A 16,198-nucleotide genomic window follows, 5' to 3' on the forward strand; every position below is an offset into this window, starting at 1 on the left:
ACACACACACACACACACACACACACACACACACACACACACACACACACACACACACACACACACACACACACACAAGCAGCACATCTATCTCAAGACAAGATGGCATGCAGTAGCTAATATAAGTTACTTCCTCTTGCCCCTGCAAGTTCCTTTCGTGGATTTAATTAGAAAATATGAACCTCATATAGACTCATATAGCTCTTTCCTCAAGAGATCTGAAACTGCCTCAGCTTCCTTCCTTATGCTGTACAATAAAGGAAACAATGTGCAGAACTGAAGCATAGCTAGAGCTGAAGGCTCTGCAGAACACATGGACATTTATTGACAAAATACTGGATCTAAAACATCCCAGTATTCAATATTCAAATTTTGCTTCTTAAAATACAACTACGGGGCAAAATATGTCCCCAAATTACATTGTATGCAAAAGTTTAAACACTTCTGGTCAGATTACATGTTTTGTTGATGAGTTAACAAAGAACAGACAGCAAACTTAAAAATGGCAAAATGTGTGCACAATCTCTATTTTAATATACTGGAAAAAACAAACCATAAAATATAAATTATACTGGCCATATCTTATGGATTTGTTCCCTAATGTATTAAAACATCTACAAAATATGTAATTTGACTAACCAATCGTTTGCAAGCAATCATACATGTAAAACAATAATGCAAGAAATCAATATGAATAAATGTCAACATTACACTAATAAAACTGCCAATACTTTCACTGTACAGATCACTGATTTGGATCCGACTGCATTAATGTGCATATTTGTGGATAAAATGAACCTGGATTTACAAGAAGCTGCTTCAAACGGCAATATGTCAGATTTGTGTAGAAAATTTCAGATTCTCCGCCTAGTGAGCGCAATTTCCAGTTAAATAGTAACATGTTCAACCCTGCACTGGGTATATTTATACACACAGCTCATCTCATTGCATCAGAATGTAAAACACCACTGCATTTGTGTTTTGTTTTTGCCTCTAGGCCACCTGGAGGCATCTGTAATGGGCACAGCCAGCAACACGCAAAGGATCAACAGTCAATCAGCCTGCCTGGAGTTATGAAGGATGGGAGAGTTGGTTTCAGATTCTGGTTGGAGATTGGAATAGTAGAGGCATGACCAAGGTCAAGCATGTCTATGTCAAATCAACATGACAGGCAAGTCCATACCATTCAGCACTCACATTATAAACACTGCAGCTCATTCATAAAAGCTTTACCAGTTCACAGTTTTGGAGTTTGTAAACACTCACTGTCCACTCTATTAGACACTCCTACCTCACTGGTCCACCTTGTGGATGTAAGGTCAGAGATGATAGTTCACCTGTTGATGCAAAGTTTGTGTTGGTCATCCTCTTGTCCTTCATCAGTGGTCACAGGGCGCTGCCCCCATGGAGCTGTTGGCTTTTTGTCCTACAGTTTGTCCTACAATTCTCAGTCCTGCAGTGACACTGAGGTGTTTAAAAACTCCAGCCGCACTGCTGCGTCTGATCCACTCAGACCAGCGCAACACACACTAACACACCACTATCATGTCACTGTCACTGCAGAATGATTCACCACCCAAATAATACCTGCTCAGTGGTGGTCTTGTGGGGGTCCTGACCATTGACGAACAGTATGAAAAGAATGGACTACAGTCTGTCAGTGCAGAACTATAAAGTGTACCTATAAGGTAAGTGGACGTCATAAAATGGCCAGTGAGTGTAGATACAAGGAGGTGCACTTAATGAAGTGGCCGTTCAGGGTCCACTACCCTTACTAGCAATCTACATTAGCCTCATAGCTCCAGTGGTAAAACCTAAAGCAGTCCTGGCTGATCAACTACATTTGGGGTTATGAAGCAAAGTGTTTACATTTTTAAATTGTTTAAATTTTTCTCCAAACTACTGCTTTAAATCTTCCTGCATGAATGAGTTCTGTGTGCTGCGTACTTAGAGAGTGATAACCCCGTTCATACTATACAGTGGTTTGCACTGAAGGAGTGGAACTGAGGCCTCAGAGAGTGACAGAATGACTGTGATATGAAGTGTGCCGGCAGCTGCCTACCTGATATGTGTTGTCAAAGCTGTCATACATGAACCGCGTGATCAGAGACGTCTTCCCAACTGCAAGAGAACAAAAGAAGAGAGCAGCGTTAAAATAGCAGCCATTCAAAAGCAGAAACAGGCTGAGGCAGCTTGGGATGCCTGCACAGGCCGGCTGGATTCATTTGGTGGCAGCATGGTAAAAACTGCAGTGAATTAGACGACTACCAAGGGACCTAATTAATGAACATGAGGTTGACCCGAGAGCTGTCAGTAACGTCATGGAACACATGGCAATTACAAATTGAAGGCTGGTGCAATCTAGATTTTCGGCAAAAAGTAAAGCACACGTAACAATTTCCACTTGGAAAATAATGCAATAAATACAGCACTGTCAAAAGTCAGAGACAACCCCTCATTCATTGAATAACACGTTTTTCAAGAGATATTTCTGAGGAAATTACATATAAGATAATATACTTGCATAAGGCACAAAGTTTCCAAAACCGTCCAAACAAAAAAAAAACTTTACAGATGCTGAAATTGCACAAGACTTGTAAATGTACATATAAACCTTTAATTTTATCAGGCCTATACGTTAATGAAAAATATATCAATTAGCATATTTATTCACCATATTTTGCACTGTACATGCACAGAATACTGCAAACACATTTAAAATGCAAAAATGAATAAAGTACAGACATTAAAACTCTAAACTCTTGAAGTTTTTAAAACAGCAAAATCGGAATCATCAGAATAAATACACCTAAAATCTGTTTTAAATCTCACATCCCATAATGAGATTCGGTGCATCTGAAATTTAATCCCACATTGTTGGGATTAACATGCTGTGTTATTACAAAAGAATGTTAAGATGAGTTGATTTCACAATAAAATAATAAATACAGTATTTTATTGTGAAAAATCAGGGTTAAATAAATATGGTCAAATCTGGCCAACAATTAACAGCGTAAGAAGCAGAATGTTGTTCTTACACACCCCTGTAAAACACACACACACACACATACACACACACACACACACACAGACAAATAGTATCTGCTCAGCCTCTCAGATGAAGGACTGAGAGAGGGATTTCTCGGGGCTAATAGGACTTCACAGCATGTTAGCAATGCCAGCCGGCTGCAGGTCACAAGTCATTTAAATGCTAATTTGCCCTGAGACACAGATCTGTCTGTATTTTACAGCGAGGAGGGTTGAGATGAATGGGGCTCATAAGGCCTTGTCTAAAGCTTTTGAGTAAATATAAAATTATGATTTTAGCTTTGCTACCCTACTGCTTCAAACAAAGCATGACTATTGATCCTCTGCATGGACACAAGGTGAAGCCAGACGACGATGGGTCTGTCTGTGTTAGCGTGTGTGTGTGTGTGTGTGTGTGTGTTTATGCTCTTTGGGTGTGGCGCTCACAGTGGAGAGATAATGGCTTACCAGAAGCGCAGTCATGCAGAGGATGCTGAGAGAGAGAAGAGGCAGTGGTGGGAGAGGTCTTGTAGACCACACATCAAATACATAAAAAAGGGCTGTCTCCTGTAAATCTGCTGGCTATATTGACTCTTTAGCCCAGTTTGATTTTTCACCCTTGTCTGCTTGCACAAAAAAAAAAAACAAAAGCTTAAATTGAAGGAAGAGAGAGAGAGAATAAGTCGAAGAAGAAGGAGCCGTGGGGCTTTTTACGGCCTACAGTACCTACAATAATTTGGTTTAGCTGAGCGATAAAAGTCAGTTTGGAGTAAAACCTCTCGGATCCTGGCTGGCGAGTCATGCTTCATGAGGATAATGTCCTGACCCCGGCCTTGTCTCTTACGGCTGTCTTCATGGACGCTGGTGGCATAAAGTACTCTTTCTAGCTTCTTGATGGATGGTGGAGCAGTAGGCATCTAATTTTAGTCCTGTTAAATATTTAATATCATGTCATATAGTGGAGCAGGGGGCACATGACATTTTTCAGTTAATCACCTATGCCAGACAGAAGAGGAATGGCTGGATACAGGGCTTAGTGGTTAACATTTCCTCTGATAGATTGCATGTTAGTCTGCCTCTTTTTCAGCTTCCCTCCAAGCGCAGCCATTAGTACAGCAGCATTTGATAATGGCTACACAAGCTAGAGAGACGATGAGAGAAGAGGGAGCTTAAGTGATACTTGGAAAATTAATGGATAAGACAGAAGTAGGGCTGTGATAATCACTCAAAGTTCATTTAAACACAAAAACATATTTTCTCTGTGAATCAGTGCAATGATTAGTTGGCATAATAACACAAACAACAACAACAACAACAATAATAATAATAATAAAAGAGAAACATGTTTTTCCTGAAGGAAACACAGATTGGTTACGCAGCTTAAATGGTTCCCAATTCCTGCTAAGTTGTCACTAAGGCAGCAAAGCTGGTTGCTATGGTGTTTCTAGGCAGTTGCTATGGTGTCCCAGGTGGTTGCTAAGGAGTTGCTAGGTGGTTGCTATGGTATCACGGGTAGTTGCTAGGGTGTTGCTAGGTGGTTGCCATGGTATCCAAGGTGGTTGCTATGGTGTTGCTAGGCAGTTGCTATGGTATCCCAGGTGGTTGGAAAGATGTTGCTAGACAGTTGCTTTGCAATGTGCAACCATAATAATAATAATACATTTTCTTTGTACATAGACCACTCTATCAAAATAATTCCAATTGTGGTACCAGTTTTTTTCTGGCCCCAAAAAAACACTTAAAATATATTAATTAATTTATACTTACAAGGATTATGTTATGATCTATTTAAACCCAAGGCATTAATTAAGACAGTTATAAGCTAAATATATATAAAATCAGCGTGTATAGGGGACTTTCTTTTGAGACATGCCCGGCCCAAACTTTAACCCCTAAATTTCAACTTACTACTTAAAAGTTTTTGTATTCAATATTTTTTTTTTAAACAATCATTTTGATTTCTTTTCAAGTGAAGATGAAAGATGTAGATTTGAGCTTAATTTAAAAAAAATCTACAAATTTACATTAAAAAAAAAAATCCCACATTTTCATGTCACTATCGAAAGATAAAGGCTGCATTCAAAACTGATCTGACCATAATAAACAGTATGTCAGAAACAGTACACCACCATTAGAAGTGTATTCAATAGTACAGTGTGTACATTATGGTTGTAGGTTTGGACTCAGGTAACAGTTTTAATCTATAGTCTTCTTTTAGCTACATCTCTGCATCTGAGAACAGGAAGTGAGACTGCATCCCTGTGCTTCAAAGCCACCTGGTGAGCCACCTGGTGAGTTAACTTTTTTTTTTTTAAATGTGTCCCATGGTCTGAAAATCAGTGCGCAACATTAAGAATTGCCACTACCTAAACACATATGCTGCAATCAAGCAAACGTTTGTGTTTGAATTAAAAATTGTATATGTGGGTACAACGGTTCAAAGATTTTGAGTTATGCTAAAATTGTCACTACTGAAACTTCTGGCAAAGTCTGGGTAGTGTTATGATTATTTTGCTAGTGACCAAATGGAATGTTCAACCATTTGTATTAAAAAATAAACAATATTAAGGAATATAGGGTCACTTAAAGCAAAAGGATTTTAGCCTAAAGCTGTCCTTTTTACAGTGTGGGATGGCAGACCAATAAGGAGAACATTACAGTTATTGAAACACAAAGAAATAAATGCATGTATAAGGCTCTCAGCATCCACTAATGTAAGATATGACCAAATACAGGCATGCATGTACCTCAAAAAAAGACTGCAGACTTAAATGTCTAATTTTGTAAACATCTGAGTCTCCAAAACTCTCCTACTTGCTCTTAACCCCTTAAATGGCCAGGGCCCACCAGCAGGTGCAAAATATAATTACACATTATTCTATAACTATAATAATAAGAATGATAAAAATAGCTCAGCCAGTTTGTATTGAACTCCCTGTAGTTACTGAATAATAAGCCTTAGTATGTAATAAGTCTTTTTAAGATTTTAAGGCATTAAAGAAAGCAATAGAGTCTGATGGACACATACATTTGTCTTTTTTCCCCACAGTATCTTTTTATAAAATTTTCAGTGCATCGTTGGTTAGCTTTTTCCTAGAAAGTTTTGAAATCTTTGAAAGCCTCTGTATGATTTGTATCATTCAATTCAATCAATTTGTATTGATTGAAACTTTACACTTTTCCCAAACTCTGATTACTCAATTACAAGCACATCACTCTACTACAAACCAATGATATTGACTATTGATATTTTGATATTGAGCTCTACAATTAAATCACCTTCAAAAACAAAAAACAAAGATTTTTTTTTCAATTGGAACAACTCATAGTTTGCATTTTCCCCTCTTTTCAGTCAAGACTCATCCGACTTCAGCATACCAAAAGATGTACTGACCAACTTTGAGACATCTAGTAATCTGTAAGGATAAGAGTAAGCACAGTGCACACCAGCGTGCAGCTCCGCGTATGACCACAAGGGGCTCCACAGGCCTCTATAGGTGTCAACTACAGTCCATTATTTCTTGATTTCAGTCTGAGGGAAATGAGTTCATGTTCCAGCTTTCACTCAGACAGTCACAGTGATGTGCAGAGCAGTTCAAATATCTGGTTTGTTAGTGCTTCACTGAGACGGAGATGCTGCTTCTAAGAGCCTCTCTGGGGATTCTCCTGCTGAATCAAACACCTCTCACCATGGGAGCTCTCTTTCTTGTCAAAAATACCTACAGTTAGCTTAAAGCCCCACATAGCTGCATTACCTGCACGATTGAGCTGTTTGATGGTTCTCTCTGAAAGAAAATTTGCTCAGTGAGAGAACCAATTTGAACAATTTGAGTATGACACAGAGGGCAAGGAAAATTTATCAAGCTAACAATGCTAGAGCAGGGAAATAAGTTCACAGTGATGTATTCCAGACGCACCGCAGACTAGGGCTGCCACTATCAATGATATTTATACTCAAGTGATTTACCTATAATTCTGATGAGTAATTTAGTTAAAAAATGACCAAATAATAAAAATAAACTTTGCTGAACGATAATACTCCATGCATTGCTTTTCAAAGATTTCCAAATTCTTTACTCAAAAAACTAGGAATCATTTATAATACATAAAAAAACACTATGTAGCAAAAAATGCATGTAATTGGGAGTGGGCTCTGAGACATCAGTGGGAGAATTCATAATAGGTTTTAATGATCATCATGCAAATGGCCAGTAAACATGGCTGATTCAACAATCATTCAGCATCAAACGTGCTCAAATGTGTTCTCTGTAGAACTTATTTTCACCTAGAAAAATGGAATATGACCAGGGTGCCCAAACTTTTGCATATGACTGTACTATCCAAAGCTATAAAAGCATAAACAAGCAGAAAGGCTGGGCTGAAAGAGCTCCATGCTAAAGCATGCAGACAAAAGCCATCTGTCTGGCCTGACCCACCCTGGCACTGGCTCAGAGCTAATCATGTCCTGGAACAGTAATACACACACACATCATCTTCACATCTCACTGAGCACTATAAAAATAACAGAAATAATGCTGCATGATCCAAATGTTCATTGCATAAGTAGTACAAAAGGATATGATACCATAAAACTTAAGTATGAGAATACCTGCGTATTTTCACTGTATTTATGTGATGTGCAACATGAAAAGTTCTGTCTCAGGCTGTCCTGCGTAAATAAAACTTTGAATATCAAATGAACTTTAGTACTTAAGTGTTCAGGCAGTATGTCAAATACAGCTACTGGCCCAATTCAGTGACTAAAACACATATTTTTTGCTAGTGAGGCACCAAACCAATATACTGGATTTACTGGTACTACTATTGAGCTTAAATTGATCAGATACCAGACAGACGCAACTAAACCACATTCAACACTGTTCCATTGTCATGGCTGTTGAAAGCTTAGAACAGTGCAACTTTACCTCAGAGTGCATAACTTAAAAAATGATGCAATCCTAAAAATAATGTCAGGGTATGACCATTTCCACTACACACAGTAGCCTGTACAGTATATATATGTTTATGTACATTCTACAATCTAATATGGTAATATTATCTTTAATGAAACATACTGAACTGAATAAAAAAAGAATGTAAAAGGATGGATTTTCACTGGTCTCACACTTTTGGACCCCGCTGTATGTTGTGGCCGTACAATGACCTGGGCTTAATCGCCATTTTGGCTGGAAACTTAACAAACAATAGGGTTGTCTCTGCCTTTTGCACAGTACTGATACTAAAGTACGTTAAAAGGCAATGGAATAAGATTGGTATTCTGGTTTAAGATTGGTATGGCTGATACCCCGTGTTCTGATATCGGTATTGGTATAGGGAAGGAATAAGCTGGATCAATATATCCCTAATTCCTGTAAAGTCTCACACTGCAGCATGTGAGTGAACTGCTTTCAGTATGGAAGCCTCTCCACTGTGTACAGTGCCTCAAACGAACCCACAGCAATATTAATTTTGAAAGATTATGCAAAGAGCACTTATCAGGCTGCCTAATTATCATCATTTGGGCCCTCTTTTTGTTCCTGTATCTGCCGGGAAGGATCTCGTTAAGAGTGTTAATTAGTGATTATGCTAATTAGCATGCTCTCATTTATCAATATCTTTGTATGTTTGGAAACACAGGGTCACGCTAAGGCTTCCAGTGATTGAGTGAACGTGCACAGCCGAAGTTTGCACTGGAGATTCGCAGGTAATGAAGACATTCCTTAACTACCTGTGGCAGCTGAATAGAACAGCAGGACAAGGACAAGACGCAGAAAATTCTCTGAAGACAAAACTGAACGCTGAGTAAGTCTTGGAGGTATCCATGGAGACAGCCACACAGCTATCTTCTGCTCATCCCTCACTGTCAATGCTGTTGTCTTTTTTTCCCCTAGCTTAGCTCCAGTGCATTCTGTGGATGATGAATTACATTCTGACTGGAGCGAAGAGACACAAAAAGGCACAAAGCTCAATTAGAGGACCATTAGCCAAAGAGGCTCTCCAGTCAGCAGTTAACGCCATCGAGGCAGATGGGGATTGACATTGGAAAGGATGGAGGAGTGGACATGACTGAGAGTCTTCACCGGCTTCATCTGACACGGCCGTCAGTCTGTCACTGAGCCACCTCAAACCGAGCTCTACAAAGGCCTGCTTACAAGGGGCGGGGCGGGGCAACACAAAACATCACGATGAAAAGCAGGATCATTGCTGAGATGGGGATCACTTGATTCAGCACATTATCTATACAGCACCTTTCATTCGTTAAAGATCCTGCCTGGTATACTTTTCATTACAATAACCCAACATTACATATACAAGTCTAAGGAGAACACAATACAGAAAAAACAGGGATGGGCTAATCTGAAGACTTGGATATACAAATTCATCTTAAGAGTGAGTAGAAGCAGGAAACTTGTAGAAGGCAGTGTGATCAAAAAAATTACATGATATACATAGATATAATTACAATTATATATATATATATATATATATATATATATATATATTATAGTGCATTTACATTCAGTACTTATGCACATAAGCACACTTTGCAATAAAGTGTGGTTTTGCTTGTAAAAATCAACATAAAAAATACCAATAATTATTTAGTTTTTACTTAATTTTTCAAAAATGTTTCGTGAGCTAGTTTTGAAAAACAAACATGTTTTTCATGTCTCCAGTTCGGCCACAGCCATCACACAGATTCATTCAATTCCATCACCAGCACACTTGATTTAACATAATGAAGTATTGATTGCGGCAAACCAGGTATTGGTTCATACAAACAACACTAGGCTGCCATGAAGCGAGGCTTGGAAGTGATTAAACACGACAACACACTGACATGCGTAAAACCACTGCTTTCATTTTATCAACATCATTTGTATTTGTTCTAATAGTATTGTTTTTCTGGACTTAAGGGACAATATGTATATATTTCAAATACAACCATTTTAACCATTACGTAAAGATATTTTTGTTAAACAGCTGTAAACTAAATCAAAAATATTTTATTGTGCAAAACAGTAAAAACAAAACCTGTCAATACTTCCTTCTGACCCGTCACCAGAGGCATATGCGTAAGCGTGCAGCAGCTTCCCTGGATCAGTGAAAAGGTGCTAAAAGGTTGTTTCATTTCCAAATTTCTCAAGTCATTTGTCTCAACATGCGTCCTAGACATGCGTCCTTACATCTACAAGGTGCTGGAGCCTATCACAAAAAATGCAGCTCAGCAGATTGGCTAGCAGGTAACAGGCAATTCATCACATAACACTTACACTTGGAAATAGGGCTGGGTGTTGAAATTCAATGTTTAAGACAGCAACCAAATTACTTCAACACTACAGAGTATCAAAAAATTCTATGATTGAAAAACGAATTGCAATACCTAAGTAGTCAGCATCCAAAAGGCATGCTTGTTCTGAAATCTAGACTGCTACTAACTTCAGAACATCTTGGTTGGTTCTCTGTTACAGTCAATAAAGACATGCTCACTTTCAGTTTTAAACTAAAAAGAAAGTATAAATCAACACCTAGCCCTACTCAGATACTCAAAGTGCTATTCCAATAAGGGACTGGAGGGCAGTGTGAAATTATCTGAAAACCTTTGAGGCCATTTTATGTACTTCTTGGTGTACAGCAAGGGACTGGTGTGGCTGCAGGTTTTCACCCCAAATAAGCCGGAGCTCACCCGATTCGACTTGTTTTATCAGTTGGTTTCAGCCTTCAAACTGCTGATCAGGTGATCTCCTGTTTAGGTGAGATGAAAACCTGCACACCAGCCCTCTGTGGATAAGACTGCACTTCCCTGGTGTACAGCATATCTTACACTGGAACTAATTTCTGCAGGTAATCACAGGTTACTGGATTATGATTTTAAGTAAGAAGTGAAAATACTGTGCTGGCAATGCAGCCGAGTCTGTTTGACAGAAAAAAAGAAACAGAAGAAAGAAACAAAAAACATGAGCACAAGAAAATAACAAATAAATAAGATTTTAAAAATGAAAACAAAATAAATGAAGTATAATAAATGAAATAATACAAATACGTAAGTGAAATGCTTGTAACACCATGTCAAATCAGAAATCGAACAGAAAATCTGCAGAATGTTGTAGGTTAGCAGGTGAGGCAATGACACTGATAAAGCCATCATGATTCTTCAAATTTTGCTGAAAATGACTTAATACTGAATACTGACTTATGATTCCAGTATCAGCAGTCGAAAAGGATTTGTGATCTGAATGCATCGCTACATCCCCACTGCTTATTCTGACTCTCCTCTCTCAAGCTGCTACTGATGCCGAACCGCTGTCACATATTTTTCTGATTGCCCTCTAAGAGGTTCTGGGAGCAGTAGCCTACTTTCCAGCCCCTGCACTCAGACAGGCTCAACTTTGTAGAAGCTTTTACAGGAGAAGTTTAGTGGCAGCAGGCTCTGTTCTGTATTGCTGCAGCAGCGGTGTGAATTGAGGGCTGGTGGGGCTTCGCACAGGCACACACATTAATGCACACATACATCTACCCCATATGTGTATGTCCAATTTGTAGTGTCTCTGAGCTGGATGTCTGAGAGCACTGAATCCAATTAGAGTTTGGGTAAATGACCAGCTCTGTCATTTGTTACCTTAGAAAAATGGAAAGGAAAGTGTGATGGTATCTAGAAGAGTGACCCAGATAGGAGAAAGCAATTTCCCCCGGGAGAAGGGAGCGCAGAAAATCAATGTCTCTGAGCCGGAGACGGATAGCATCCCTTTACTGCCATAGCAACACCTGCACAGGGGTCGGGGGCGTAAAGCAGTCTCTTAGCTAAACTAACAGACATTACATTAAGAGAGCCCACCCATGACATGAATTAAAACCCACACCAGGCATAAAAACATGTCTCTCTCACAGAATCACTCCCATGATCCATTCAACACTGACTTCACACCTGTGTCACACTGACTCTATCCTGCGCCACACTGACTCTAACCTGCGCCACACTGACTCTAACCTGCGCCACACTGACTCTAACCTGCGCCACAGTGAATCTAACCTGCTCCACACTGACTTCAAACCTGCGCCACACTGACTCTATCCTGCGCCACACTGACTCTAACCTGTGCCACAGTGAATCTAACCTGCTCCACACTGACTTCAAACCTGCGCCACACTGACTCTAACCTGCGCCACAGTGAATCTAACCTGCGCCACACTGACTTCAGACCTGCGCCACACTGACTTCAGACCTGCGCCACACTGACTCTAACATGCGCCACACTGACTTCAAACCTGTGCCACACCGACTCTAACCTGCGCCACACTGAATCTAACCTGCGCCACAGTGAATCTAACCTGCGCCACACCGAATCTAACCTGCGCCACACCGACTCTAACCTGCGCCACAGTGAATCTAACCTGCGCCACACTGACTCTAACCTGCGCCACACTGACTGTAACCTGCGCCACAGTGAATCTAACCTGCGCCACACTGAATCTAACCTGCGCCACACTGACTCTAACCTGCGCCACACTGACTCTAACCTGCGCCACAGTGAATCTAACCTGCGCCACAGTGACTCTATCCTGCGCCACAGTGACTCTAACCTACGCCACACTGACTCTATCCTGCGCCACAGTGAATCTAACCTGCTCCACACTGACTCTATCCTGCGCCACAGTGACTCTAACCTACGCCACACTGACTCTATCCTGCGCCACAGTGAATCTAACCTGCTCCACACTGACTCTATCCTGCACCACAGAATCTAACCTGCGCCACACTGACTTTAACCTGCGCCACTCTGACTCTAACCTGCGCCATACTGACTCTAACCTGCGCCACAGTGAATCTAACCTGCTCCACACTGACTTCAATCCTGCGCCACACTGACTCTATCCTGCGCCACAGTGAATCTAACCTGCGCCACACTGACTCTAACCTGCGCCACACTGACTCTAACCTGTGCCACACTGACTCTAACCTGCGCCACAGTGAATCTAACCTGTGCCACACTGAATCTAACCTGCGCCACACCGACTCTAACCTGCACCACACTGACTCTAACCTGCGCCACAGTGACTCGAACCTGCTCCACACTGACTCTATCCTGCGCCACAGTGAATCTAACCTGCTCCACACTGACTCTAACCTGCGCCACACTGACTCTAACCTGCACCATACAGACTCTAACCTGCGCCACAGTGAATCTAACCTGCGCCACACTGAATCTAACCTGCGCCACACTGACTCTAACCTGCGCCACACTGACTGTAACCTGCGCCACAGTGAATCTAACCTGCGCCACACTGAATCTAACCTGCGCCACACTGACTCTAACCTGCGCCACACTGACTCTAACCTGCGCCACAGTGAATCTAACCTGCGCCACACTGACTCTATCCTGCGCCACACTGACTCGAACCTGCGGCACACTGACTCTAACCTGCGCCACAGTGAATCTAACCTGCGCCACAGTGACTCTATCCTGCGCCACAGTGACTCTAACCTACGCCACACTGACTCTATCCTGCGCCACAGTGAATCTAACCTGCTCCACACTGACTCTATCCTGCACCACAGACTCTAACCTGCGCCACACTGACTTTAACCTGCGCCACTCTGTCTCTAACCTGCGCCATACTGACTCTAACCTGCGCCACAGTGAATCTAACCTGCTCCACACTGACTTCAAACCTGCGCCACACTGACTCTATCCTGCGCCACAGTGAATCTAACCTGCGCCACACTGACTCTAACCTGCGCCACACTGACTCTAACCTGTGCCACACTGACTCTAACCTGCGCCACAGTGAATCTAACCTGTGCCACACTGAATCTAACCTGCGCCACACCGACTCTAACCTGCGCCACACTGACTCTAACCTGCACCACACTGACTCTAACCTGCGCCACAGTGACTCGAACCTGCTCCACACTGACTCTATCCTGCGCCACAGTGAATCTAACCTGCTCCACACTGACTCTAACCTGCGCCACACTGACTCTAACCTGCACCATACAGACTCTAACCTGCGCCACACTGAATCTAACCTGCGCCACTCTGACTCTAACCTGTGCCACACTGAATCTAACCTGCATCACAGCGAATCTAACCTTCACCACACTGACTCCAAACCCGCTCCACGATGACTCCAAACCTGCTCCACTGAACCCAAACCTCCTCCACATTGACCCCAAACCTGCTTCACATTGACCCCAAACCTGCTCCACATTGACCCCAAACCTGCTCCATACTGACTCAAAACCTGCTCCACACTGACTTCAAACCTGCTCCACTGAACCTAGCCCTGCTCTATACTGACTGCAAGCCTGTTGCACACTGAATGCAAACCTGCTCCACACTGACTCCAACCCTGCTCCGCACTGACTCCACACTGACTCCAAACCTGCTCCACAATGACTCCAAACCTGCTTCACTGAACCCAAACCTGCTCCACATTGACCCCAAACCTGCTCCGCATTGACCCCAAACCAGATCCACAGTGACTCAAAAACGCTCCACACTGACTGTAACCTGCGCCACAGTGAATCTAACCTGCGCCACACTGAATCTAACCTGCGCCACACTGACTCTAACCTGCGCCACACTGACTGTAACCTGCGCCACAGTGAATCTAACCTGCGCCACACTGAATCTAACCTGCGCCACACTGACTCTAACCTGCGCCACACTGACTCTAACCTGCGCCACAGTGAATCTAACCTGCGCCACACTGACTCTATCCTGCGCCACACTGACTCGAACCTGCGGCACACTGACTCTAACCTGCGCCACAGTGAATCTAACCTGCGCCACAGTGACTCTATCCTGCGCCACAGTGACTCTAACCTACGCCACACTGACTCTATCCTGCGCCACAGTGAATCTAACCTGCTCCACACTGACTCTATCCTGCACCACAGACTCTAACCTGCGCCATACTGACTCTAACCTGCGCCACAGTGAATCTAACCTGCTCCACACTGACTTCAAACCTGAGCCACACTGACTCTATCCTGCGCCACAGTGAATCTAACCTGCGCCACACTGACTTTAACCTGCGCCACACTGACTCTAACCTGTGCCACACTGACTCTAACCTGCGCCACAGTGAATCTAACCTGTGCCACACTGAATCTAACCTGCGCCACACCGACTCTAACCTGCGCCACACTGACTCTAACCTGCACCACACTGACTCTAACCTGCGCCACAGTGACTCGAACCTGCGCCACAGTGAATCTAACCTGCGCCACAGTGACTCTATCCTGCGCCACAGTGAATCTAGCCTGCGCCACACTGACTCTATCCTGCGCCACAGTGAATCTAACCTGCTCCACACTGACTCTATCCTGCGCCACAGTGAATCTAACCTGCTCCACACTGACTCTAACCTGCGCCACACTGACTCTAACCTGCACCATACAGACTCTAACCTGCGCCACACTGAATCTAACCTGCGCCACTCTGACTCTAACCTGTGCCACACTGACTCTAACCTGCATCACAGCTAATCTAACCTTCACCACACTGACTCCAAACCCGCTCCACGCTGACTCCAAACCTGCTCCACTGAACCCAAACCTCCTCCACATTGACCCCAAACCTGCTTCACATTGACCCCAAACCTGCTCCACATTGACCCCAAACCTGCTCCATACTGACTCAAAACCTGCTCCACACTGACTTCAAACCTGCTCCACTGAACCTAGCCCTGCTCTATACTGACTGCAAGCCTGTTGCACACTGAATGCAAACCTGCTCCACACTGACTCCAACCCTGCTCCGCACTGACTCCACACTGACTCCAAACCTGCTCCACAATGACTCCAAACCTGCTTCACTGAACCCAAACCTGCTCCACATTGACCCCAAACCTGCTCCGCATTGACCCCAAACCAGATCCACAGTGACTCAAAAACGCTCCTCACTGACTCCAAACCTGCTCCACTGAACCTAGCCCTGCTCCACACTGACTCCAAACCTGCTCCACTGAACCTAGCCCTGCTCTATAATGACTCCAAACTTGCTCCACACTGACTTCAAACCAGCTCCACACTGACAATAAAATGCTCCACACTGACTCTAACCTGCGCCACAGTGACTCTAACCTGCGCCACAGTGACTGTAACCTGTGCCACAGTGACTTAAACCTACTCCACACTGAACCCAAACACGGTCCACAGTGACTC

General features: G+C 42.8%; 1 protein-coding gene across 1 annotated transcript in view; it reads right to left on the bottom strand.

Annotated features, from left to right (window-relative positions):
* rab6ba (RAB6B, member RAS oncogene family a) overlaps nucleotides 1–16,198 on the bottom strand; it is a 127,604-nt gene that overhangs the window by 69,369 nt on the left and 42,037 nt on the right. The window contains exon 2 of the mRNA XM_017698007.2: nucleotides 2,063–2,121. Coding sequence (XP_017553496.1) covers nucleotides 2,063–2,121 — 59 coding nt within the window. The remainder of the gene's footprint in view (nucleotides 1–2,062; nucleotides 2,122–16,198) is intronic.

The sequence above is a fragment of the Pygocentrus nattereri genome, chromosome 26 (genome assembly GCF_015220715.1).
Source record: "Pygocentrus nattereri isolate fPygNat1 chromosome 26, fPygNat1.pri, whole genome shotgun sequence".
Classification (NCBI taxonomy): domain Eukaryota; kingdom Metazoa; phylum Chordata; class Actinopteri; order Characiformes; family Serrasalmidae; genus Pygocentrus; species Pygocentrus nattereri.